Source organism: Myxine glutinosa, chromosome 4 (genome assembly GCF_964187855.1).
Source record: "Myxine glutinosa chromosome 4, kmMyxGlut1.1, whole genome shotgun sequence".
NCBI lineage: Eukaryota > Metazoa > Chordata > Myxini > Myxiniformes > Myxinidae > Myxine > Myxine glutinosa.
The window spans coordinates 26,197,525-26,225,385 of record NC_136264.1 but is presented as its reverse complement, the minus strand read 5'-3'; the positions used below and the strand labels follow the sequence as shown (position 1 = coordinate 26,225,385).

The 27,861-nt window shown below is 45.5% G+C and overlaps 2 protein-coding genes across 8 annotated transcripts in view; one reads left to right on the top strand and one right to left on the bottom strand.

Annotated features, from left to right (window-relative positions):
- The first annotated feature begins 2 nt into the window (after positions 1 to 2).
- Positions 3 to 26,638, top strand: CASP9 (caspase 9). 2 transcript variants are annotated; one of them, XM_068112041.2, is made up of 10 exons: positions 3 to 24; positions 60 to 280; positions 378 to 546; positions 5,951 to 6,003; positions 12,780 to 12,950; positions 13,343 to 13,432; positions 13,856 to 13,952; positions 14,301 to 14,534; positions 22,850 to 22,959; positions 25,684 to 26,638. In XM_068112041.2, exons 2-10 carry the CDS (start codon positions 149 to 151, stop codon positions 25,780 to 25,782), a joined length of 1,155 nt encoding a protein of 384 aa, XP_067968142.2. In that variant the 5' UTR covers positions 3 to 24; positions 60 to 148; the 3' UTR covers positions 25,783 to 26,638. The 2 variants fall into 2 exon arrangements, with proteins under 2 accessions (XP_067968142.2, XP_067968141.2); XM_068112040.2 differs by having other exon boundaries at positions 13,805 to 13,952.
- The window catches only part of EXOC8 (exocyst complex component 8), a 69,621-nt gene continuing 67,850 nt past the window's right edge, over positions 26,091 to 27,861 (bottom strand). For all 6 annotated transcript variants that reach the window (XM_068112035.2, XM_068112034.2, XM_068112036.2 and 3 more), the window contains one exon: positions 26,091 to 27,670. Coding sequence is in view for 3 of the 6 variants with exons in the window: in XM_068112034.2 (XP_067968135.1) it covers positions 27,563 to 27,670 (108 nt within the window). In the remaining 3 variants the exon portion in view is untranslated. The remainder of the gene's footprint in view (positions 27,671 to 27,861) is intronic.

Below are 27,861 nucleotides of genomic sequence, written 5' to 3'. Positions count from 1 at the left end.
ATATATTAGTGAAGAAGAAGCGGGGTATCGTATGACGTAAAAATATATTAGTGAAGAAGAAGAAGAAGCGTGCCTATAGCGTTGCATGAACGAGGAAGTTTAAGTTCTCGGGCAGCTTAAGCCCCGTCCTCTCGTCGTCCCCCCAAACATGGACGAAAATCTGAGGCAACTGCTTCGGTCTTTGCGCGTCCCTCTCGTCAAAGACATGGACCCGGCGTCGTTGTTCGACCACCTGGTCACCGCGAGAATCTTCACCGACGATCAGGTCGAGGATATCAAGGTGATTGTGGAGTGGACCTGAGGTGTTGTATACGGTCGTTTTGGCGCACTCTGTGTCCGTCCGTGGTGGTCGACGTGTGTGAACCGTGTGTCCGCAGCAACAAGGCACCCGTCGGGCTCAGGCGAGCAAGTTACTTCAGGAGTTGGAGCGCCGTGGACCTCGAGCCTTCCCTGCTTTGGTGAGCGCATTGGTCGAGACGAAACAACAACACCTGGCCGACCTGCTGCAACCATCCCTACGACCGGGACAACCGTTACCCAAAACAAGTAAACGACGCACCACCTGTAGCTGTAGTTTATAATGACGTCAAATTGCGTCATCAGGCGCGTGCGTGCTTCACCTGTTGTTTTTTTTACATTAAAAATAATGCAAATCGAATTCAGCAATGCACGTATGGAGGAATTGGTTTAGCAGCGCAGGTAGAGCATCTTCAACATGACTGGGCGGTGTATTGGTACGAGGACTCTGGGAGGTCGCTGGTTCGAATCCCATCCGAGTTGTACAAAAAGATTCAAAAATGGTTTGTGCTGCTGCTTCCTCACTTGAAATTTAGAAGAAAACAGCACAGAACCCCCCCCCCCCCCCCCCCCAAATGAACAAACTTTGGCACAACGTGGGTGATGAAGGTTGTGGTCAAGCTTCATCGAAATTGTGTGTAGTTTCTGAGGAGAGAACAAATACCTATTTTGGAGGGCAACCCTCCTTCCTCACCCCCTCCGCCCGTAGACCTCAATTATTTTCTCAATGCCGTGAACAACCTTTAGTCGCAACATAACAAATATCATTTGTGCCAAGTTTGGTCACAATCCCTTCAGCGGTTTCAGAGAAGAAGTTTCAAGTGTTTACGGACTGATGTCACGCCATCGCATAAGCTCACCTGAACTATGTTCCAGGTGAGCAAATAAAAGGAACCCTTTTATTTTGTTGCGCTTGTTGAAAGACCTAAATTGAGGCGGTATTATAATTTCCCCATATGTATGGGTTCATTTTAAGCAACATTTACGTAAACTTCCGTGTTTCACAGGAGGAACAGACACACAGCATTAGCACATGAAAGATACTGTGACGGGCACAAGGGGTAATAATTCCGCGCACCAGTGGGTGGCGCGAGCGTCCAGGCGGGGAACTGAAACGCATGCCCCGCCTTTCGACCGATCGGCCACGCCCGGGGGCAAGGCGTGGCCTCGGGACATATACGCGGGCTCTAAGCTCGAGCCCGCCCAGTGCTGATAAGCGAGCTTGTAATAAAGACTCTTGTTTGTATCCACGCGTTGTGGCCTACCTCTCTGGCAATCGAGTCGTGTGTGCACAGCACCACAATACTTTATAGAGTGTTGTGAGTTTCCAAAATCATCATATTTGGGAGGGATCGAAACAGCAGTCTGTTGTCCAATAGCTATACACCGTCCAGGTTAAATTTTTGATCCAATTGAAATATTAAAAATAATTTTCCCTTAGATTTGGATTATTTTTAAGCAACTTTTGCTGAATATCTTTTTTTCCTCCTCAAGGAGCGTTTCTGCGTTTCAGGATAGGACAGACAGATGACATTAGCCTATTGTCTTCTATACCTATAAAAGGCAAAAATCTCTCTCTCCCTCTCTCTTTGTTTGTTTGTGTATCATGCACGGTCACATGTTTTAAGTTACCAACTCCAAACTCGGGGTACAAATGCAACTTTGTGTGTGGGGTAGGGGGGGGGGGGGGGGAGGGGTGGGCAGTAATTCTCTATGTAAATGTGTGTAGCGCCACCTGGTGGTGATGGCAGGGGTATTACAATTCCCTTTTTCACTTGGGCAATGCTGAGGTTAAAGCACTCTTCGCACGGTTAGATACATTTTGGCAAAAGGACAACTAATTGGTCTAAGTGAAGCGACGTGTCGGCTCTGCTCGTGTGTGTATGCGTATATATATATATATATATATATATATATGAATATGTCTATGGTGCCGGCGATAACTCGCTTGCCCTTCACAAAGGACACTGGGGGATCTTGAAGAGGGGAACCCAAACCCAAATGCTCAGACCTTGATGCTAATTTATCCCTTGATACCCTATTAAATATATATGGTGTCTTTTTCCGATTTATAAAGTGGGTAATTTTGAGATTTAAAGTCGAAATCTTCTTCTTCATATTCAGCCATGACGTTGCACCAGGGAGTCGACCGCCATATCTTTACTGTCTACAGGTAAAAATTTGCATAAATTCTCCCTCCTGAACAGGATTGCTTCCTGCACATTATTTCACAACATGAGCTACAGGAATACATATAATCCCTTCCACAAGTGAGCAAAGGTCCCAAAAAGCCAAAATGGGATAATGTGCATTAATTTATAATTGGGAACCTACCGCCTGTCATCAACAGAGTGTTGTGCACTTATTTTGCAATCGAGAATTGGGCAAAAAGATTATGTACGTCTTCATCTTCTGTAAACAGAGTTAACCTTTGATGATAGGCCTGGTGTTGGCTTAACAGTTAAGGCTTAAAAGATCTTACTTTGAGCACCTGTCGTGCTGTTGAAATAACACCAGGTGGTTGACTCAGCCTGTCATCCTTCCGAGGTCTGCAAAATGAGGACCAGCTTACTGGTAACGGGCATTGCGTCAGCGACACCGCCACGCTTCCAGAAAATGACGCAGCCAGCAGCCACAGGCTGCATACGAGTTGACAACAACAAACTTTTATGATGGCAAAAAAAATTATGAGTGAGGAGTGTGAAAGCAGATGTAATGAATGTAATTGATACCCAATGACTACCATATCATAATTGTCTATGCCCACGGTGACAATAACCGTCAGGTGAAGAGGAATTTTGTATCTCAAGGGACACTGGATACCAATGACCAGAGTCACAGGGCCAGGCTTAACGACAGAACTGAGCTGGTCGGGGAGCTGAGGCATAAAACTGTTGCTTTCGCTGACGAGGAGACATATGTGCGAGGAATCTGTGAAGGGGAAGGGCTTCACCTGTGGTCAAGAGATTCTCGTTTCACCTTGACGCTAATATGTCCCTCTGTGTGCTGCAGGTAGAGCATAGGGTGGTGATCTCTTGACGGAGGAGTCTGAAGTGAAGGCCCGCAGGGCTGGTTACTTTGATCGGCTTTACCAGGCTGACCCACCAGCTGTTGATTTGGATATCAGGGGTGTTACAATCCCTATTGCTGACGTTCTAATCAACTGTGAAAACCACCTTTGTTTGTGTAAACACAGGCTGTGGTCAACCGGTTGAAATAGGTCAACAATTGACCAGATCCTTGCTCTTCGGGTCCTCACTGGACGCAGGCGAGAATTTCAGCAGGGGCTGCTCCGCAGCTTAGGTTGATCTCTTCAAAGTGTTCGATTCAGTGAGTCGGGATGCCCTCTGGAGGACTCTCAGTCTTTGTGGGGTGCCACCAAAACTGCTCCATCTGATTTCTGACCTATGCTCTGGTACTGAGAGTGCTGTGAGCTGTGGTGGTTCCATCTCTGATTTATTTCCAGTTGTTACTGGAGTTCGTCAGGGATGTGTGCAGGCCCCCACACGTTTCAGTGTACGCATGGACTGGATTATAGGGAGGATGTCGGAGATATCTAGCTGCCGTGCATCGTTTAGGAATGTCAACATCTCTGACCTTGATTTTGCAGATCTGATGCAGTCATCTTTGTGGAGATTCTGGATATCCTTATGGAGGGTCTCAAGTCGCTGATTGAGGAGTGGGAGCCACTGGGATTACGGGATGCCTGGGTAAAAACGAAGTTCCAGGCTTCCTATGCCATCTTGGATGCTGCTATCTTGTTTGCAGCGAGGCAGTGATATTCATGTATCCACATGTTGTGAGCCAGAGGTCAATAGACGTCTGGGTCGGGCCTGGGGAATCATGGATTCACGGGACCATGGAGTATGGCGCTGTCGGTACCTATGCAGGAGGACGAAAGTCTGAGTCTTTTTCTCTATGGATGTGAGACTTGGACTCTGACCAAGGATCTGAGAGAAAGATAATTCCTTCTGTACCAGGTCTCTTCAGAGAATCATTGGCTATCGCTGGTCAGATTGTGTCAAATGAGCGTTTGCTAAGAGAGACTCAGATGAGATCTGTTCAGATGAGATCAGACCTGTATCGTCCATGAGCGTCAGCAGCGGCTGCATGGACATGTGGCTCGTTTTCCTGACACTGATCCTGCTCACCAGATTCTCTCAGCGGGGGATCCTCATGAGTGGACAAGGCCAACGGGCCTTCCAAGTGCCTCCTGTTGCAGCAGGTTCATCGGTATCTCAAGGTGATGCGTGGGGGATGGCCTGATGGGGTCTCCTGGTGTACAGGCAGAAAGTGGACGTGACGACGCTCTGCTCTGGCGAATACTCCCATACCTGACAATCGTATGTTAATAATTACCAAAGGTGGACAGAGGTTACGTATTCACCTCTGTCTGTCTGTGAGCAGAATATCTCAAAAAGTTGTCGATGGATTCGGACAAAACTAGGTGGGTGAGTTGGATAGACGACAAGAACAAGCCAATTAGATGTTGGTTCAGGTCCGGATCTACATTCGGCCAATCGGTGGGATACAAAACGTAAACTGTTCAGCCTGGCGGAGGTTTGCGCTCCACTGAGTGCCGTTCTCGTTAACTCTCAAACTTCATCGATTGATAAAATGTATTTACCTTGTGCACAGAAAACGTTCCTTTCTTGAGGTCCAAATATGAACAAATATCTATGACAGTCACGTGCTAGTGTGAGCCAACCATTATCGAGCTTGTTCATTGGAAATGCAAGGAACTTCAACTGTAAGTAGGTTGAGTTTTGGTGACAATCCTAAAAAGAGCCATTGAAGACATGGATGTGGAAAGCAAGCTCTTAAAAGATCTTGGTGACAAAAGCTGAAAATGTTTCTCCGGAGAATCTGCAAATTATCACAACTTGGTGTTTGAAACCAAAAGCAAATGAAGACGTACTTCAGATCCTGACTGGGCCTTGTTCCACCTTCTAACATAACACCTATTTACTACTTTATTACCCTTGCCAGAGGAGAGGCTATTGCATTTGGGTCCGTTTGTTTGTCCGCACAGAACGTGATTATGCTTTTCTGTGCAACTGATGGTCTGATTGCCATGAAATTTCAACCATAGGAGCGCCTCTTCCTGTAGAATTTTTAAAAGAATGATTATGATGTCATGGGTTACGTGATATGGGCGCCATCGTGGAAAAACTGAAAAACCTTGCACCTCCATATCTCTGAAATCACTCCATGCAAAATATTTGAAACATGGCTCATTGTCAATTACTCCCCATGGGGAACAACATATATTCATGATGATGTCATCGGTGCCTTCATTATGACGTCATAATTAGACCAGTAGAATGCTTGATCCGATCAGTTTGAAATATATTGAGCATGATCTATACAAAAATGGTATGGGAGAATTAAATTGCTCACGTCATCGGTCATGTGGTTCGGCAGCCATATTGGATTGAACAGAAATCTCCGTTAATAAACCACACAAACACAGCACCTAATAAACACCACACAAACCCATCCCGGCCGAGGGTCTGCAATCTCCGATTGCTCTTTCTTGTTGATTTTGCTAATTGCATTATGGGTAAAATATTGAAAACTAAAGTCGTATACTGTGCAATGTATCTTCACCCTGTGTTTGACGGTAGATATGCTGGTGTTTTTTTGTCTGCAGAGTTTGATGTTAATCACAAAACATCAGGCACAGGTGTTCACGACTTCAGCGATGTAAGTACTTTGGATAGTGTATGGTGTGTGACGTGTGTACTGATCCAAGACCCCTTCCCTACCCCCACCCCTGGATTTCTCCATCCGTCACTGTTTGTCATGCTGTTTTCACTGGGATATGATTATGGCGTGATGACAAGCACTTGGCTAGGCCTCTAAGGATGTGCGCGTCATCCCAGCGTCCAGCACTTAACCCGTCCTGTCCCTGACGGCATTTGAACAACATAACCCATGTGTCTGTCTGATGGTCGCGTTCGGCTAGGCGTTTACGGCGGTGTATTTTTCATGACTAGATGACATTTGCATTTTGTAATTTGGAAAAACAAGACGATGTAACGTTTGATCCTCATCATTTTATTTTTTTATATATTTTTTTGTGAATAAGTGTGCATATTGCTCATGCTAAACCTAACGCTGGGTTGTTAACAGTGATCAAAATGTTTCTGCAATAAAACAAAATGGCTGTCAATAAACTGTGTAACTGTACTGTAACATATACAAGTGAAGCAACACATGCAATGGTAGTTTCAGTAAAAATGTGACATAACAAGCAACTTGTCATGGGGTTGAAGCAGTCCTCATTGGTGGATAGTAGCATTGCAGGATGGCGGCACAGGGTTTTTATAGGCAGGTGAAGCAATGTCAGAACAAGCTAAGGCCTTGGAGACTTCGCCATGTCTTGAGAGACGACGCACGCGGCTATAAAGGTTTCCGAACCTGGCGAAGGGAGAGACATCAATGACGTTGACAGACAGAGAGGACAATTCAGGAGAGATTCCCTTACGCTGCTGATACGACGTCGATGGATGGAGGAAGCGGATCGAGCTGTTCCACTCACTGAGATTTCTCTCTGCGAAATTTCTCAGAGGCCCGGCATTCATCGGGCTCCAGTCCAAGCGGGAGCGACTCTTCTCCCTGAAGCAACATTTGTCGGACTTGTGCCGGCCTGCAAGCATTCTGGACTTCTGTTGCGCCACTCGCTGCACCAAACTTCTTCACAGAGAAGCCGAAGTGTTCCCCGCTGATCTAACTTGGTGTCGTTGATCTAGGTGATACTCTTTGCATGGGGACACTAAACAAAGCAATATAGTGGGGTTCCCACCATGAACAAATTTTCATTTTCACTTCAAGTTTTTGAAAAAGTTTAGTTTTTGGTACCAGGTCGAAGCTTAGGGTCTAAGTAACAATTTTGGTCCGAGTGGACAAAGATCACATGGAGTCTTCATACATTCCCGCCATTTTCCAACATGGCCGCCATCAAAATCTAATACTGACAATATCTCGGAAACTAATCAACCTAGAAACATGAATTTGGTGTCTATACCTAGGTTTTCATGGTCAAGGAATCAAATAAAACCATTTCTGACTACATCAGAGTATTTATTTGTCCCGAAATGGTAAAATTCAAGATGGCCGCCACCAAAATCCTATATCGGCTATACTTCCAAAACCACTAAACCTTCAGTCATGCTGTTGGTGTCCATGCCTAGATTTTTATGGCCAGGGAAGCAAACAGTTATGTCTCTAAATTAGTAGGTGTATCTCTGTTCCCCAAAAGTAGAAAAATAACCATGGCAATTAGGATCTCACATTTATCCTTTGTGATCATGGAATCAGCTTAGGTTGTTTGCTGGAATATCTGTGCAGTACACGAACTCATTAGCACATTTTCTAGTCGCATTATATATCTGTTGATATATCAGTATGTATCCAAATATCTAAATACAATAGCCATTGTGTTATATAAGTCAGCACACATGAATACATTTTGTATATTTGGAAATCGGTTTGGATAATTCATATGTATGTGCAACTGCTTCTGCTGAATCCCTACTTGTCAGATTTTTGTGTTATGTTATGTCCATGTATACTTGATTATGCTTGGTTATTATATACTTACATGTATTTTCTTTTCGTTCCAGGCTAGTGTGATGGCTGAGACAACGAACTGTGAGTTGTGTGTCCTCTGCCAAGAAAAAACAAACGAAGAACTTGTCTGTCCTCTTGACAACCCAGTTGGTGTACGTAGGGCGGAGGCATACAAAGATATTATCAGCCTTGTAAATCAATTCCGAGATGTTGATGCTGCACCTCACCCAAACTTGGAACTTCCAGATGAAGGATCTATGCAAGCAAATCGAGCATCCTGGCACAAAACATGTCGTCAGTTGTACAAGGCATCAGCACTTGACCGGGCAAAAACACGTTCTTCCAAAGGCTTGCCACCTCTACGAAAACGACCAAGAAGATCTAGCACAGAAACTAATCGAAATTTATGTCTCTTCTGTAATGAAGAAACGAGTAAAGATGACCATTCATTCCAAAAAGTTTCCCTCACCGAGAACATCCATGACAAAGCAGTTTCATTGGGAGAGGATCGCATTGTAGCACGGCTTGCAGAAGGAGATCTGGTAGCTATTGAAGCTAACTATCATCGATATTGCTACACTAAATTCAACCGTCGGCATTATGAAATGCTAATCAGTACAAAACAAGGTCAAGTCACCCAAGACACTGAAATCACAGTAGAAAATGAGCTACTACAATTCGTCAGTGAAGAAATTGCTGGAGGACGTAGAATCTTTGCTCTCCAAGATTTGACAGATATGATGACGGAAAGGTTGGGACAGCATGAGATTCGTAAGACAGTGAACTGCACACGCCTGAAAGAGAGAGTACTTGAACACTTCCCACATCTGACAGAAGAAAAAGGGATCCGAAATCGAGTATTCCTTGTTTGCTCAGAGACAGCTCGAAAAATCATCTCCAGCGCGAGCCAGACACCAGAGGAAGAATCATGTACCTTACTGTTGGCAGCATCAATTCTACGTAAAGCAGTTTTGGATCATGATACTGCTTTCAATTTCAAGGGGTCATTTCCTGAAGGTTGTGAGGAATCTGCTGTTCCAACAAAGCTGAAATATTTCTTTCGTCAACTGCTTACTGGTCCTAAATCATCTCCTATGCAAGACAATTCCAGGACAGTTCTCTCCATGAGTCAACTAACCATGTTGAACATCACTTCTCTTCCTGCAAACTGGAGATGTGAGCCTCCTCTTGCAACTTGCAGGATTGCAACTGGTCCAGAAATTAGCCGTGTTCTAGAGCAATTCACTGATGTAGATGACGACGAAGATCAAGAGCTCCCTCATCACGAGGAAGGAAGTACATCCCAGCACCGATTTAGGCGTCATGTCACAAATCTCATGGATGTGCTGCAAAGCAGAGGGAATCCCTTTGAAGAGAGTAGTGCAGAACTAGTTACATTAGACAATAAAGTGTGTGTTGACAAGTCTGCCGCCACATCGGTCCGTGTCTTAGAATCCAGAGGACAAGAGCAGTATGACCACTTTCGGAAGAATGTGCTGGACTCAAATTATGTACCTCTGGCAGCTCCGATCAAGAAAAACAACTTGCTGCTGTTCCATGAGGAGAAAACTCGAAAAAAGACAGCACTTCAGAAGAAGGTGCAGCACTTCAAACAACATACAGAGCTGTATGGACAAGCATTCATTATGGTTGATAGCCGGGGTGGAAATTTGGAGGAATTTTTCCGTCACGAATCCTCCTCATCACCAGATGCACTGGCTTCTGATGGGTCCATCAACTCTTGCACCAAGTCAGATTTATTGGCGTGCATTATGGAAGCAAGTGCAAGTACCGGACTATCCGCGGATGAGGAGCTCGTCGCACCAGATGATTATGGGGTCATCGTTATTGATGGTGGTGCACTGATCCACTCTCTTCCTGGCACAACTGTCCAAGGCAAAACATTTGATGAATATTTCACCAAAGTATTCTGCCCAAGAATCCAGCATGAGTTGAAAAGAGCAGCGAGAGTGGATATTGTATGGGATCAGTATCGCACAATGTCAATCAAAGCGACCACAAGAGAAAAGCGAGGAACAGGCACACGACAGCGAGTATCTGGTTCTGCCAAAGTGCCTGGAAACTGGCAAAACTTTTTGGCTAATGCCGAAAATAAAAAAGAGCTCTTCTCATTCCTGTCAACAAGCATTGTGCAAACACCATTCCAAGATGGCAAACAGGTTTATATCACTTCTGGTGACCAAGTCCTCAATGCAGGGAATGGACCGCCCATGGGACGATGTAATCATGAGGAGGCAGACACTCGTGTCCTGGTACATCTTCTTCATGCCCTCCAATATTCATCACTGGGAATGGTCTATACTGGCGACACAGACGTTGTCGTAATACTTCTGTGTAACTTCCACCACATCAAGGCGGTGAATCCGGAGTCAGATATCTGGATTTCTTTCAAAGCAGGAAAGACAGTCAAAATGATCTCCCTCAACAACATTGCCTCAAGTTTGGGTGTGACAACGTGCAAAGCCTTGGCTCTCTTTCATGCATTCACTGGATCAGACAGCACGTCAGCTTTCAAATTCAAGGGCAAGCGATACTGCTTCAAGCGGAAAGATGAGGTTCCACCCCTCTTGAGTGAGTTTGCGACAATTGCTAGCACCCCGTTTCTTACATCGCCAGAGTTGAGGGAAGTGGTGAGTCACTTTGTTTGCAAAATGTACTCCAACGAACCTATCACTGATGACACCAACGTTGACCTTGTTCGAATGAGGGTTTTCTGTCACAGGACTAGGGATGTGGAAAGAATACCCCCTACAAGTGATGCGCTGGACCAACATCTCAAAAGGAGTGTCTTCCAGGCGAGCATCTGGACTACAGCGCACGAGCCACTGGCACTAGTCCCAAGCCCAAGCAATCATGGATGGATGGAAAAAGATGGCCAACTGGTTCCCATCTGGACCACGTTGCCCCTTGCCAGGGATGTGTTTGATCTAGACGTAAAATGCGCGTGCACAAAACCTTGCTCGTCATGCAAGTGCAAAAAAGCTGACTTGAAGTGCTCACGTTTATGCAAGTGCACATGTCCCAACTAAATGACCATGATGGTTGTGAGAATGAGTAATGATTTTTTAGTTGCACTTACCTAATCAATCAAATATCACTAAGAACAATGAAAATAGAATGTTCGGTTTATATTCATGGTATTTTATAGAATTTACGTTCGTATGTGCTTAATTGTTAACATGCATAATTCTGCTAAATTCTGCTATAACGTTTGTTGTGTAATTTACCATTTCGGGACAAATAAATACTCTGATGTAGTCAGAAATGGTTTTATTGGATTCCTTGACCATGAAAACCTAGGTATAGACACCAAATTCATGTTTCTAGGTTGATTAGTTTCCGAGATATTGTCAGTATTAGATTTTGATGGCGGCCATCTTGGAAAATGGCGGCAATGTATGAAGACTCCATGTGATCTTTGTCCACTCGGACCAAAATTCTTACTTAGACCCTAAGCTTCAAAATGGTACCAAAAATCAAACTTTTTCAAAAACTTGAAGTGACTGATGCCCCAGGCCCCCCCCCTAATATTTACTGGCATCACGTGGCTACGTAGAACTTACAAGGTTAACTTCTGCTACTTCTTTGTCCTCACCTTCACAATTGCCTTCGTTATAAATTGGTTACGATTATAAAACAAACGCTCCCTGTCCATCCCCGGAAGAAGATCGAGGCCACAGATTTTTATATAGTAGTATCCATTGGACCAAATTTTCATTGGTCTTCAGGGCCTTGTAGCGTACCTGTCTGCTGTAGTGCTTCAGCATTAGCTTGCCTTTCACCAGGCCCAGATGTGTTTAGGCCAGAATGGGAGCACGGGGGTGATTATACGTTCGGTCTTATTATTTCCAAATGATACTGCTATTATTATTGTTGTCATAACAAGAAATATTATTGGTTTTATTTTTTGTTACAATGTCATGCCGTGGAAAGACGTATTAAGCTGCTCTATACACCTTACCTCAGGGTTGCAGGGAGTGACGTCCCTGCCCTATGCCAGTCCCGGGTTCAGCTGACTCCGGCTGACATTTCCTGGTTGGGATGGGAAATTGTCCAGGGAAACGGATCCCCACTGCCCTGTGGGGGAAGCCTCTTTAGGCGAGGGCTATGAAAAGGACACTCGGATATCAACCCACACCTGTCGGTCAGCCTGGGCAGTGGTGGCACCAACTTCGGCATCACTGCGCAGCATCAGCAGACAGCCGTGTCCAGTTTGGACATCAAGGGCAGCCGTCGTCATGCCAATCAACATAATCAAATTTATGGAAGGAGCAAAACTTATCAAGTTAATATCTGTGCTTATTGTTTATTAATTTCTAGACCGATTCCATTTTTTCCATGATTTGCATATCCTAGTGTGAGCGTGCGGTCTTGGGAACCCGAACATTGACATTTGAAGCGATTACTGTAAACGGCATTAAACAGGCGATAGTTGAAACGAATATTGTTCCAATATGACCGAGACGTACAGAACAACGGGTTTGGCCTGTGCCATGCTGCAGCCTCACAGACTGGGCTGCCTCTGCCCGTTTTAAAATGTATTTTCTTCTTTTTGTTACAGGCTGGCACGATAGCCTTTGCCTGAGGTGAGGGGTATGATCATTTGCTTCTGAGCTGCCTAGCCTGGGTTTGAATCTTGGCCCAGCTATAAACTCTCATCCTAGACCGAGTGTTATGCGTGTAGGGAGAGGCATCGATGTGTGTGCCGTCCCTCGGGTGGACGCCAAACTAGGTGTTCCGTCTTCTGGCATCACTTGGTGGACGTTATACATCCAACCGTCATTCGTGAAGAGTAGTAGGCACACCCACACCCTCGTGAGAACGTATTATAGTCGACTCCATTCTGCACTCCAGTTTTTCTCCCATTGTCTGTTCCACACTTACAGAAATACAAGATGACAGCTGATCCTCGTGGTGACTGCCTCATCATCAATAACGAGAAATTCCAGGATGGGAACAACCGACCCGGCTCGAGTATCGACACGGATAATCTACGCAACTTTTTCTCCACCAACTTGCTCTTTTCTGTGATTGTGCGGGAGGATCTGACGGCAAAAGTACGTTTTCGTGTCCGCACGGGTTTCTCTTTGAGCCCGCCAGACAAAGCAGAACAAATCATTTGCAAAGGTCTTGTTCGGGCCTGCCGTGTTGTTTCCATGCCCTTGAGTCCTCTATGTTGTGTGTGAATCTGCTTTGTGATAGCCGACCAAAAGGTCACATTGTTGCAGTTGAAATCAGATTGGACATGAACCTCGGAATGAGTGTGTTCCCGCCCAGGCCTAGTTCTGAGGGCTTTAGCGTTGCACTTTGTTTGAACGTCGCACTCCTGCTGTATTTCCTGCACGGTTTTTTCGGTTGCGTCTATCCTGCTTTTCGGTTAGGGTTCTACATCATGGAGTATGTAACCGCAAAAAGTGCGCCACGTTCCTCTTTTCTTATTTAATTGCAGGAGATCATGAACGAGTTGAACGAACTTGCTGCCAAGGACCACGGCAAGGCTGATTGCTGCGTTGTGTTCATCATGTCACACGGAAAAGAGGTCAGCCAAGTTAAAAAAAAGTCTCTAAAATAGGCCAAGTGGAGGCATGCTAGGATTTGGCTCTTCATTTGGTGGAATTACATGAGGCAGCACATTCGGGATCCTGGTATCTTACCTGTGTAAAGTCTTTAAAAAACAAAAAACTTTCTTATCCCCTCTGAAATATCAAATCGTGTGATGCGGGAAGTTGATTTTTTTTTTGGTGAAGATTGGCATAATCGTCTGCTCATAAATTGAAAACCGGTTGCATCATTAATTTCCCAGTTTTTAAAGGTGTGACGATGACGCAGTGCTCCTCTGAAGCGTGTTAAATTATTGGTCTTCATGAACAATACATTGTGATCATTAATGGAGTTTGTGTGCTGTGGCTAGGTGGCCCACAAGAGTTTCCCAGGTGTTGTGCTCGGTGTGGATGGTGAGCAGGTCAGAGTTGAAAGCCTCATTGCGCCCTTCATTGGTGATAGATGCCGCTCTCTCACAGAGAAACCCAAACTTTTCTTCATTCAGGCTTGTGGAGGCGGTGAGAACTTTTTTGCATGAATGTAAAACTTTGTTACCTCCCCCACAACCTACACCGGCGGCTGTCAGCACCACTGTAGGCCCCTCCCCTCCACTGCCACCCCTCCCCACCACAGCTGGAACTGCCTCCACCTCAGCTCCCCCATCACTGCTGCTGCTTCCCCTGTCTGTCGCCTCCCCTACAATCACTTCCCCCTTGCCACGGCCAACGCTTCTCCCATTGCCACCTCTACGCTGATGCACCTCTTCTCCCCCCCCCCCCCTCCCACTCTTAATCATCGCCAACAGCACCGCTTCCCCCATTGTCCACGCTTCACCATTCTTTTATTGGCTTTTACTGCATTTACAGACAAGAAAGATGTTGGTGTGGCGGTGAAAGAAGATGCAACAGATGGGAGGCCTGTCACGTTCAGTGACGATGATGACAATACCAGTGGAAATGTGGACATGGTTGAGATTGTTGATGGAAAAGGGGAGCTACAAGTGGATGCATCAATTTATATGGAGGAAGAGGATGAAACAGATGCTGTACCCATCGTGCCCCAAATGGCTGATCTGTTGCTGGCGTATTCCACCACCCCTGGTAATGCCCAAAGGCGTTGGCAAGATCTATACAAACAAACATGATGCATTTTAAGGCCATTTTCCTTGCTAGAGCGGGGGTTAGCCTTGCGGTCCCCATGACAATCTTCTCCATTTTGCCCTATTTTCTGCATCTCCCCTTGTTAACCCCCTTGCCCGCATTTCTTCTTCCACCAGCTTTAGCCAAGTCTTTCTCGGTCTTCCCCGTCCTCTACTTCCTTCTACATTCATTTCCATCACTTCTGAACCAGTCACTTTCATCCTTCCTCAACACATGACCAAACCATCTCAACCTGTTCCTCTTCACAGCATCAATCACAGGCTCTATTCCCATCATCTTTCGCAATTCATCATTTGTCTTCCTCTCTCTCAATGATACTCCGCACATCCACCGAACCATTCGCATTTCCAGCCTTTCCAACCTTCGTTGCTGCTCTACGTTCATTACCCATGTCTCGCTCCCATAAATCATAACACTTCTCACACATGCAGCACACACCTTTCCCTTCAGCTTCAACGACACTCCCCTCCTCGTCAGCACGCCACTCAGTTCCCGAAACGTCTTCCATGCACATCTCACTCGAGCAACCGTTGCCGAGTCTGATCCACCTTCTCCATTCAGCACGTCTCCGAGGTAGCAAAATGTTTTCACACCTTCCAGCTTCACCACATGCTTTACCACTTGCCATCACCTTCGTCTTTCCTATATTCACCTTCACCTTTTGTCTCCATACATTCCTTCCACTTGTTCATCTTTTCCTTCAGTCCATCCACACTTTTTTTTTTTTTTTTTGTATACAGAGTCGAGGCTTGTGAAAGAGCTAACATTTATCAAACAAATCAAACAAACAAGCAAATAAAGTAGATAAAAAGGGGAGCGGTCGACAAGATGGGGAGAGAAGGGGAGGAAGCACACAAACACAACATTTGAGAGCAGGGACATCGGGAGATGTGTGGGAGGGAGAGGGCCTGGGGGGAGGCAGGATAGGTATAAAACGCAAGGACACCAAGGACTTCCAGGAAAGAAGGCAAAGGTCACCTCACAAAAGTGGATTTGGGGTGAAATTAGCGAGTGTAGAAAAGATCAAGGTTTTGGATTGGGGAAGATAAGAGATGGTGGTGAACAGCCGTTTTAAAGACCTGGAGGGAGGAGTGGGATTGAAGAGAGTGAGGGAGTTTGTTGCAGAGGCGGGAGAAAAGAGGAATGAAGGAGTGAAGGTGAGCAGAGAGTCTTGATTTTGGCAGTTTAACCATAAGAGGGTTGCAGGCAGATCTTGTGCGACCTGTAGGAATATTTGGGGGACAGAGCCCAGAGAGAGCTGGGGGAGCAAGGCCGGAGAGGAGTCGGTAGAAGACGGAAAGACCACCAACCTGCCTGTGGTGAGTAAGTGAAAGGCCCTCGGAGATAGCGTCATCGCGGGAGATTCAAATGATTCTGAACGCTTTGGTTTCAACAGCGTGAAGACGAGCTAGGTGTGAGGCAGGAGCACCAGCCCAGAGGGGAGAGCAGTATTCCATTGAGCTGCGGATGAAAGCCTTGTATGTGGTGAGGAGCTCAGGTGTGCCAAGGAAGGACTTCACACGACGGAGGATGCCCAGTCGGCGACTGGCTTTGGAGGCCAGCTTGGAAATGTGGTTTTCCTAGGAAAGATCATGGCAGATAGTGAGACCCAAAAGCTTGAGTGACAGAACTTCTTGGAGAGGATTATTCAGAAAGTAGATGGGAGGGTTGTCCAGTCGGTCTTTTCGGAGAGACATCGTTAGAGTGTGAGATTTGTCAGGATTGAAAGACATGTTCCACTTGTTTGCCCAGTCTGTGATTTTGTCCAGGTCTGCAGAGAGTGAGGAGGCTGCAGACTGCCGATCTGAGGGATGAGGAATGGAGCAGCAGAGAGTGGAGTCATCAGCAAAGAGATAGAGAGGATTTTCAAGAGAGAGACATCATTGAAGAAGACCAGAAAAAGCACAGGGCCCAGAACACTGCCTTGGGGAACTCCAGCCTGAACAGGAAGAGGAGATGAGAGAAACCCATTCAGGGCCACACGTTGACTACGACGAGAGAGGAAGTCCGCCAGCCATGCGTGGAGATTTCCATGGATACCAAAGGAGGAGAGTTTGGTATCGGAGTTTCAACACCGGATCATCTGCATACAACAACTCCCACAGTAAAGCCTCCTTTACGTTCTGAGCCAGCACCTCCATCACAGCTACAAATAGTAGTTGACTTGGTACCGACCCCTGATGCACTCCCACCTTCACCTCAAACTCACCACTGTTCCCGTCCTTTGTCCTTTCAGCTGTGCGCGCTCTTTTGTACATTGCCATCACTACTCTGATCAACCATTCCTCCACTTCTAACTTCCTCAATGCCCACGTCAATACTTTGCGTGGAACCCTATCGAATGCTTTCTCCAGATCAACAAACCCAAGAAACAACTTCTTCCTCTTCTCCATGTACTTCTCCTGCAACTGCCTCACAATAAAGAGCGCGTCTGTCGTTCCTCTTCCTGGCATAAATCCAAACTGCATTTCGTCGATCTTCACCTTCTTCGTTATCCTCCTCTCCAACACCCTTTCCAATACCTTCATTCCATGCTCCAATAACTTTATCGCTCGGTACGAGCCACACTCCAGAGGGTCACCTTTCCCCTTGTATAGAGGGACGAGGGTACTCGGTTCCCAATCCACTGGAATGCGGCCTTCTTTCACCACCAGATTACAGATCTCTGTCATTCTCTTCACACCCCAACTTCCTGCTGCCTTCAACATATCTCCCACAACTCCCGTCGGCCCTCCTGCTTTTCTACTCTTCATTGCTTTTATTGCTGGTGTTGGGCTAGCGGCTAGGGTGCCGGCTTAGGATCCTAGGATCCTGGGTTCAAATCCCGGTTGATTGCTGAATTAACGCCAGGGGGGTTGACTCAGCCTGTCATCCTTCCGAGGTCGACTAATTGAGTACCAGTTCACTGGTAATTCCCTGTTTGTCGTTAAAGGCGGCAAAAAGGGTTGGCGTCAGGAAGGGCATCCGGCTGTAAAACATTGCTTCAAAAAGGGGACCGAAAAAACAACAACAACCACGGTTCCCGAAAAAGGCCAACCCCCGCTTTGCGGGGAAAAATGGCCTCTAAAGGTGGTTATATTTTTTATTATTGCTTTTATCGCTTCCTCAACTTCCTTCTCAGTTATCTTCTCTGCCGGTCCTAAAACTAGGTTACTCTCGATGTTGCCATCCCATTCATTCTCTGTATTCAACAGCATTTCCATATATCTTTTCCATCTTCCTTCAATTCCATCTGGGTACACAACGATTTGTCCCACTTCATCTTTCAAGCAACTCACCCCCATCACATCATACCTCTCTTTCGCTATCTGCTTTGCAATCCTGAATACCGCTCTGACCCTCTTCCGAATCCAAGCGTTCTCCGAACATTTTCCTACATGCCTCCTGCGCCTTTGCTACCTCTTTCTTTGCAGCCTTCCTGAATGCCTTATAACTTTCATGCTCTGCTTTTTCTGCTCCCGTACTCTTCGTCTTCTGCGACTCCTTGAACTTCTTCCTTCTCTCATCAATCCTCTTTCCAACTTCATCATCCCACCACCATGTTTCCGAGTGCCTCGGTGGTCCTTTTGTCCATCCAGATACCTCACCAACGGCTCTTCACAGACTATCTTTCATTGACATCCAACCACGTTAAAGCTCAACCACATCATCCTCTACCCTACTCAGCCTCTCTTTTAATGCCTCCCTTACTGTCACCTCTTTCAACCTCCACACCTTCATTCTCGGTTGGTACTTCACCCGCCAAGCTCTCCTCGCACCTTTCACCCTTATGTCGCAGACAACCAAGTGGTGCTGTGAAACCCTCCTCCCCCGGGATCACCTTTGTGTCCCGGAGGTGCCCCCTATCTCGCCTACGCACCATCAGGTAGTCAACGGTTGTCGTCGACCCACCTGACGTGTATGTAACAAGCTTATTATCCCCTTTCTGGAACAGAGTATTACAAATCAACAAATCAACTCCATCAGCAAACTCCAAAATCCTTTCACCTTCTCCATTTCTCACACCATATCCGTAACCCCCATGAACTCCCTCAAAACCGTCCATACTCCTTCCCACATGTCCATTTAGGTCTCCTCCTACCACAACAACTTCCTCATCTTTCACGTTTTCCATCAGCTTCTCTATCGCACACCAGAACTTGTCCTTCTCTTCATCGCTCCGACCAACCTGCGGAGCATATCCCGAGATGACGTTCACCAAGAGCTTTCCAATCATCATTTTCACCATCATCAACCTGTCACTCACTCTAGTCACACTCATCACACTGTCTACAAACTCCTCAGAAAACAGGACACCAACACCATTCACGCCCTCCGGGCACCCTTGCTACACAAACTTGTATTTCTGTCCCTGCCTACCCTTCACCATTCTCACACCACTTCCCTTCCATCTCGTCTCTTGCACACAACATATGTCCACTCTTCTTCTGACCAATACTTCCACCACTTCTCCTGATCTCCCTGTCATTGTCCCTACATTCCATGTCCCAAACCTCAGAAACCGATCTCCACTTCGGGCTGTACCCTGCCCATATGTAGTTGTAATTGTCATGGTTCTCTTTTTGAGGCAATGTTTTTATGGCTGGATGCCCTTCCTGACGCCAACCCTCTTTGTCGCCTCTTACGACACGCAGGGATACGGTGTACCTATTCTAACCAGGGTACACACCGGGAATGAATATGGTTATCAATTATCACTCATCCGCTTATCACTGATTCATGAATCACACACCGCTTATCACCGATTCATGAACCATACACCGCTTATCACCGATTCATGAACCATACACTGCTTATCACTGATTCATGAACCATACACCACTTATCACTGATTAATGAACCATACACCGCTTATCACTGATTCATGAACCATACACCGCTTATCACTGATTCATGAACCACACACCGCTTATCACCGATTCATGAACCATACACCGCTTATCACTGATTAATGAACCATACACCGCTTATCACTGATTCATGAACCATACACCGCTTATCACTGATTCATGAACCATACACCACTTATCACTGATTCATGAACCACACACTGCTTATCACCGATTCATGAACCATACACTGCTTATCACTGATTCATGAACCATACACTGCTTATCACTGATTCCTGAACCATACACCGCTTATCACTGATTCATGAACCATACACCGCTTATCACTGATTCATGAACCATACACCGCTTATCACTGATTCATGAACCATACACCGCTTGTCACCGATTCATGAACCACACACCGCTTTTCACCGATTCATGAACCATACACCGCTTATCACTGATTAATGAACCAAACACCGCTTATCACCGATTCATGAACCATACTGGCAAGATCTATGTGCTCAGTTATTTTGATGGTAATGATTTAGAAGTCAGACATTTTTATTTTTGTGTACAAAATCGAGGCTGACGTAAGAGCAAGGAGGCAAAGCTAAAAGTTAGCAAATGAACTGTTGGCCATAGTTATACACAATATCAGCAAGGAACCGGATCTGGATTCGGACCTGAACCAAAATCTAATCGGCTTGTTCTTGTCACCGATCCATCTCATCCCCCAATTTAGTCATAACCCGTCCATAACTTTTTTAAATATCATGTTATGTATCGTTTTTGGCTCGATCTCTCAATGGTGAAGAATCACTTAAAAAAATTAAATAATTCTCGTATCTGAATCTATATTCAGATATTCAACAAAATCGAATATATTTGTCCTTGTCAGACACCCAACCGGTCCACCAAATTTCATCCAAATCCGTCCTCAACTTTTTGAGATATCTTGTTCACAAACAGACAGGGGTGAAGACATTACCTCCATCCACCTTCGGTGGCAGTAATGAACAAACAGGAAGAGTGGTTGGGTAGGCTCAGAGGGGTTAATTCTACAGGTTGACAGTGGGATGATAGGGGATGGTTGTGCATCACCTGCCTGAAGCCCTGAAGGTAAGAATGGGATTAAAGTCTTCCGGAGAAGATTCCACAAACAGGAAAAAAGCGGAACAAAAGAGTTAAGGTGTGGAGAAAAGCCTGGATTGCAGGAGTTTAACCAGGAAAACTGGAAGAATGGGTGTATCGTTGATCAGCTGGTGAGAGTCAGAAGACTGCGAAAGTAGATTGAACTAGTATCGGAGGAGAGGTGGTACAAAACGAAAATCCCTCCTCCTAACCACAGACTTGGCATTTAATATGGAATATTTTTTTTGTGGGGGTGAACTTACTTTTCAAGATGACTTAGAACCAAAAGTTCATTGGAATTATGTTGAAATTATTCTAGATTTTGTTAATGTGACCTTTAAAAGAAACAAAAACCACATTTGACATTTGGAAGCAAATAAATTGATCCTTGAAAGTGATGTAAACTGATATCGAACTCAATTCATGGACAGTACTGTGTTAAACTTCTGTACGTTTTCCAGAAGTATCTCTTTATTTTGCACATTAGCCAAAATTTTTTTAAACAAAAACAAAAGTTCAATTATGACTGGGATTACGGACAGTAAAATTACAGTTCAGTACTTCGTGTAACCCCCACGAGCATTCAGGAGAGCACGTACACATTGAGGCATGCTGTTCACGAGATTTGTCAAGGTTTGGACAGGAATCGCTTGCCATGCAGTGACAATAGCCTGCTGCAATTCACGCACAGATGTAGGCTGCTGGTCCAAGTGGTCGATTTGACGCGTTAATTCTGCCCACAAGTTCTCTATCGGATTCATATCCGGGGACATGGCAGGCCACTCCATATGCTCTACACCACGGTCAGCAAGAAAGTGTTGGATCATGCGAGCACGATGAGGCCGTGCATTGTCATCTTGGAAGACAAAGTTTCCTCGAAAGGCTGCACGAGCAAATGGAAGCAATGTTTTTTCCAGAATGGCCTTGTACTTGAACTGGTTCAGGTTTCCATTCAGAACAACCAGGTCAGTTTTGCCCCCTGCATGAAAAGTAGCCCAAACGGTCACCCCACCACCTCCAGCTTGGACTCTTGGCACTATACAATCTTTGTTGTAGGCTTCATGCACTTGTCTGCGCACTCGGACGCAGCCATCTTGACGATAGACCAGAAATCTAGACTCGTCACTGAAGATCACGTGATTCCAGTGTCCTGGCTGCCATTGACGGTGCTCTCTGGCCCACTGCAATCGGCGCTGGCGGTGTTGTCTGGTCAGGCGTGGCTTTCTCAGGGGACGCCTGGCACGATAGCCTGCTTGAACCAGTCGTTGGTTGACTAGCCTTCTGGATACAGGCACATTTGTCAGTTGCTGCCACTCAGCCCTAAGCCGATTAGCTGACTTGGTACAGCCATTGCGGACTAATCGGTGCAGCTGGCGATCATCCCTCCTTGTGGTTCCGCGGGGACGTCCTGGCCTCGGTATTGGAGTGGGGACACCCCTCTGAGCATTTCGTTTCAGGATCTATGACACCTGACCTTGAGTGATGCCATACTGCCGAGCAATAGCACGCTGCTTCATGCCGTAATTTCGTAAAGCCACCACTCCATGACAAACAGCATTGTCGAGTTGACGGACCATCTCCAGAGGAAGCGGCAATAACTTTTGGAGACGTGCAGCAGTTGTTTTCCACTAATACAGAACGCAACAACCCTTGTATACCTGACTGTGAAGCCAATCATCAAATGCACCTGTCCGTACATTTTGCCACGCCACCTGTGATATAATCCTGTTGTTGACTTCTTGCTGCGACAGACAATCAGTGACATGGTTCTTTTAACAAATAAATCACCAAAGTGTAAAAGAAACTCACCAGATTGATATACTGAGTTAAGAAAGTAAACCCAAGTCAAGAAAAGAAAAAAAAATTCCATATTAAATGCCAAGTCTGTATAAAAACATTGCCTCAAACAGGGAACCATGATTGTCATGGGGCCCGCAAGGCTAACCCCCACTCTAGCGGGGAAAATGGCCTTAAAACGATCATTCATTCATTAATAACAGCTTTGGCCACATTGCCTGAGATGATAATAACGAGACATGCTGTGCTGGAGCACCGGCCTCTAGGTGAGAGGAGTATTCCATTGAGCTACTCCAACTTTCTATATTTATTGATTTATTTGGATTAAAAAGCACATCCTATAATGTAAAAAAATAATTGTGTCATATTTAAATTTGATATGTTGGATAATTGGTGCAAAAAAACTTGTGTGAATCAACCTGAAAACTTTTAATAACATGTACTGTACAAGCTGTTCAGAGCCATTGATTAGCTTCGGTTGTTGTCCTGCAGGTTACGTCTCATTCAGACAAAAGGAGGAGGGCTCGTGGTATGTGCAAGCGCTGCTTGGCGTGTTGAAATCGGATGCTCACAAAGAAGATTTGCTCTCTATGCTCACAAAGGTTGGTGTGAAAGGCACAGTTCAGCATCAGTTTATTTAATTCAAGCTCGGATTTGCCAAGATTCGTTTACATTTGTGAAATATACAGTATTGCTGTAACTTGCACAAGATTGAAACGGATCCTGATATAGTGGCCTGGAAAAGTATTCAGCCCCTCTTCCCCCTTCTCCCACGATGAAGTCGAAGCATAATAGCACAATAGCACGAAGCACAATACAAGGCTTCAGTTTTTCCTGCCGCTCCTCTGGTCTACCTTTCCCTGCGCATCGTAAGAGACGACCAAGGGTTGGCATCAGGAAAGGCATCCGGCCATAAAAACATTGCCTCAAACAGGGAACCATGATTGTCATGGGGCCCGCAGGGCTAACCCCCGCTCTGGCGGGGAAAAATGGCCTCAAAAGGATCATTCATTCATTCATTCATTCATTTCCTCTGGTCTACCTCAATTCGCTCGCAGCCTTCCGATCCACCTCAGCTCTTCCAAGAATCCTCTCTTGGTTAAACTTCCAAAAGCCAGACTTTCCATTCACATCCACTTTTGTTCCTCTCCCCCGTTTATGAACCTGATTCCGTTCAATCACATTCCCCCATCCAGAGCTTTAAGCAAGCAGTACACCACCTTCTTGGCATCCCCCATCTCTACCCATGATGCTATCTACCCTCATGAACTCAACCTAACCCGACAACCTTGAGCTTAGTTCCCTCCCCTCCTTCTCTATTATTTACCTGTTCTTTCTCGTGCTTACCTTGGCTCCACTGATAACGGTGATATTTCATGCTCTGCTTCCTTTTACTCTGCTTCCTTGCTCTTCCAGATGAGATTTTGTATTCCAAATATAAGAGGAAAACTTTTCCCTGTCAAGGATAAAGTGCCTCAAGACAGCATCTTCGGCCCAATGTCCCTTGTGTACATGGATTTAATGCTCTGGAAACCCAAATTTTCCTCTTCGCAGATTACTCCACAATATACCATACGATATCACATTCCACTGATCTCCCGACAGCAGCGGCTTCCCTCTCTGCTTAGCTTCCTGGAAAGGCTCAGATTACTGGTCCCCTTTTACTCAAGAAAAGTAAAGTTATGGGTATCCTTGATGCGACCTTAGTGACACTTGGAACATGTCTTTTAATCCAGACAAATCTCACATTCTCACCGTCTTTCCAAAAGGATTGTCAAATTAACCCATCAATTTCCACAACAAGCCACTGGAATAAGTTCAGTCATTTGCACTTCTGGGCCCAACTATCATCTACGACCTCTCCTGAGCAGACCACATCTCAAATCTGGCCTCCAAAGCCAGCCGCAGACCGAGCATTCTGTCGTGCCAAGTCCATCCATGTCAGCCTTCTCAGATCCATCAAGGCCTTTGTCCGTAGCTCAGTGGAGGAGTGCTCTCCATTATGGTCTAGTGTCCACGCTTGACACCCATCCCTCCTGAATGTTGTAGACCTCACGATTATTGGTGTTTCCCCTAAAGCAGAACCACAAGACCTGCTGCTCTCATTGCAGACAAGTTACAGGTGGCAGACCTATTTGACCGTCTTTCTTCAAGTCTTCCTCCCTCTGCCCAGTTATTCCTCCATCCGTTACGGCGGTACATCCCTCTTCCAGCAAATCCCCAAATTACTCCTTGGTTCCTGCCCTCTCAGTTGTGAAACCTTATTCTGAGTACCTTCTCACACATTTCCAGAGAGAGCCTCCAGTTGGCAGTATAATCACAACATTTCATCCTATGTGCCTACCTTTGATTATTTATATCCTCAATATCTGTCTCTAACTCTCCTTGCCTATTTAGAGGTTGCTGGTTCTTCCAGGCCCCCTCTCTTCTGTTTGTTCATCCCCTTGTGTTGCTATCCACCTTCTGTAAAGCTCACTTCCATGATATATCAAGCTATTTTTAAAAATCCAAGCCAATAACCATCTTTGTACTTCCTTGTTTTGCATGGTAGGGATCCCATAACCGTAAAGGCTGTTGAATATAACAGTGGTGTTACCTATGGGCAAATATACCTGGTAGTACCTATTTCTCTAGGCCAGCCAGCTTCGAGAGCAGACAAATGAGGGTAATACAACAATGTTGTACCCCTCCCTCTACCTGTGCTGCCTTCTACTATCCATCATCTACTATTCTGTAAAATAGGGTTGGCAGGAAAGCCATGGGGTACACACATTCAACTCCGAGCTGTTTGCCCTGGGTTTGAATCCTGACCCAGCTATAAACTACCATCCTGGTGTGTCACAGGCGGCGTGATTCATCAGTCGTGCCGTCCCTCAGACGGACATTAAACTAGGTGTCGGTATTAGTTGGCGGATGTTAAAGATCCCACAGTGTCTTTCATGCTCTTCGAACTGCCTCTGCCTCACTGCCATAAAAACTGCCTCAAAAAGGGAACCATGAGGTAATGGGGCCCGCAAGGCTAACCCCCGCTTTAGCGGGGAAAAATGGCCTCAAAACGATCATTCATTCATTCATTGTGTCTTTCATGAAGAGTAGATGAGCTATCGCCAGCACCCTGAGCAAATTACAAGCCGCTGCCCCGACTACCACGGGGAAGACAACGGAAAACCACCCAGTGTAATCCTCACCGTGAGTTTGCCTTCAGTCAGAGTACCACAATTGATCCTGTAAAATGGTGTAACCACCGATTGAATATTTACATCATTTCAGTAACAATGCTTTCATCTATCGGGTCTTGCTCTAAACCACGTGATGCTGTGTTTCAGGTTAACGACAAACTGTCTGCAGATTATCAACATGGATTATACAAGCAGATCGGTAGTTCTTCCATGACACTTCGCAAGAAGCTCTTCTTCCACTTGTGAAGCGTACATTCTTACTTTCCCTTCAACGTTGTTTTCCTTATTTGTGAAAAAAAGCACCCCAGGTGTCGTGAACTATCCGTTTGCTTGTTAACTTTAGGTGAGCTTACATCTTTTAACACCCCTACCCTCCTTTGGATCGTTTGTGCCATTCTTATGTACAATGAACTGCTTACCTCATTCAAATGTACAACCACTCCCATCAATGTGACTATCCCCACCAATTCTCAGGTTTCCCATAAGAGAATGTGGATAACTGCCATGTCCAAAGAAATGCACTGTGTGTGGCGGTTAACAACACAGGCATGCAATACTTCCTTTACTTTTAATAAAAGGAGAAATGTTTACCAGTGAGGTGGAAATGCAAGAATGAAACAAAAATCGCCTTAAGGCCTAAACAAGTTGAAGAAAGAGAAAAGCACGTGCACGTAACGAAGAACGCCACACAGCATTGCTTCCTGTTACTGATGACAAAAGCAAATCTTGCTTAGGAGGTGCAAGTTAAAAAGTCTAGACTAGTAGGTAATAGGTGCCCACAACCTTCCTTGACCTGTTACATGATTGGATTTTAAAAAACATGGCGCCGGAGTGCAAAAGTGTTTTCTGCAGGCAGGGGTTGCAGGGTGTTTTATGTATCAGGAATAAACGGTCTCGACCTCTCTTCGCTCGGCTGAACCATGGGCCTCTACCACTATGTGCACATTAAATTAGCGTTAATGTTTGGGCGCAATGGTACTTTTTTAGGCCCTTTCCCTGATATATTTGACTTCCGTCACTTGAATAGCATCAATGCTTTGTGCTTGTTTTTTTCAAGTTGTTTTCGAATGCATTTAATAAAAAATTTTTTTTTACAACTGAAGAGGAAACCTAAAGTGAAGTTGATTTGCAGCATAACGTCAATCGACACTTCAGATCGGCTATCTCACCACTTGGTTGGAACCATAGCCTTGAATCGATTGACGTTTGCAGACGTGTAGTCGTTCTTCCTGGTTGGTATGTAGCACCATTGACTGAGGGCATGACTGTGCCGGTGATGCAGCGCCCCCTGTAGGTTAGTGCAGGAATTTGTAATTTGATCATTGTGCCAGCGATAGCACGACTACCTTACTCTTCGTGGGACGCAGTGGGATCTTTAACGTCCACCAACTAATGCCGGCAGATGCGATGTCCATTTAACGGCCTTCCGAGGGATGGCACACACGGATGGCGAGAACCCAGGCGAGACTGCGGCCAATTTGCAACACTGTCCTCATTTTTTAAATTGTGAACACAGTCGGCATCCTTACGTCAACCATTCGCTCGTTTCTTTCCTGTAAGATACCAAGAGCCTTGAAAACCAAAAGAAAGTTTTGAAAGTAAATTAAGTCGAGATAAGTTCAACCGATACAAAATGCTATCACCATACGACATCTGACTATTTACAAAAGCAGGCCGTTTAATTTTACATCCAACAACTTTAACCTGGATTTGTGTGTTTACGATCCTGTGTTTCACAACACACTAGTCAAGAGCAATATCCCCTCCTCTACCTCTTATCTCCCCCTTATATCCCCTAAATGTCATGGAAGGACACCGTCAATCTGGTGTAGAATACTTGTAAAGGAACATACTGTACGAGGTTTATCGAGCAATATACATCGTTCTTTCAACTACAGATTGACACTCGCATTTATGAACAAGGTAGTGCAGTGAACACCTTTAAACTCCGCAAAGTCCCCAATAGCAAAGGCTTGAACTAAACCGCTTCAAGGTACAAAACATACGGGGGAAAGCCGCTGCGGCATCATACGTCGGACGTCTGGCTCTTTGAGTTGATGCTCTGAAGAGTCGGGATCTTGGAGATGTCCCTTTGTAGATCTTGCAGCTGTTTTGCTGGTAGGCCCACAGTCTCCTGTTAGTACATGCACCAGATGCACAAGGTTTGTTTTCTTTTAATATAATGAAACAAACATGTAGATTGTCCCAAAAGAGTGAAAGCAAAATCCCCCCCCCCCTCTCCCGTTCCCCCCACACCACCACCCCAAAAAGGATTATTTCAAACACACAAGACATCACCTGCTTTCATCACAGCATCAGGCAAGC

Coding starts and splice junctions, on each gene's coding strand:
- CASP9 (XM_068112040.2), top strand. CDS start 149: ATGGACGAAAATCTGAGGCAACTGCTTCGGTCTTTGCGCGTCCCTCTC. Junction 12,951..13,342: donor GGGAGGATCTGACGGCAAAA/GTACGTTTTCGT, acceptor ATTTAATTGCAG/GAGATCATGAACGAGTTGAA. Junction 13,433..13,804: donor TCATGTCACACGGAAAAGAG/GTCAGCCAAGTT, acceptor TGCTGTGGCTAG/GTGGCCCACAAGAGTTTCCC.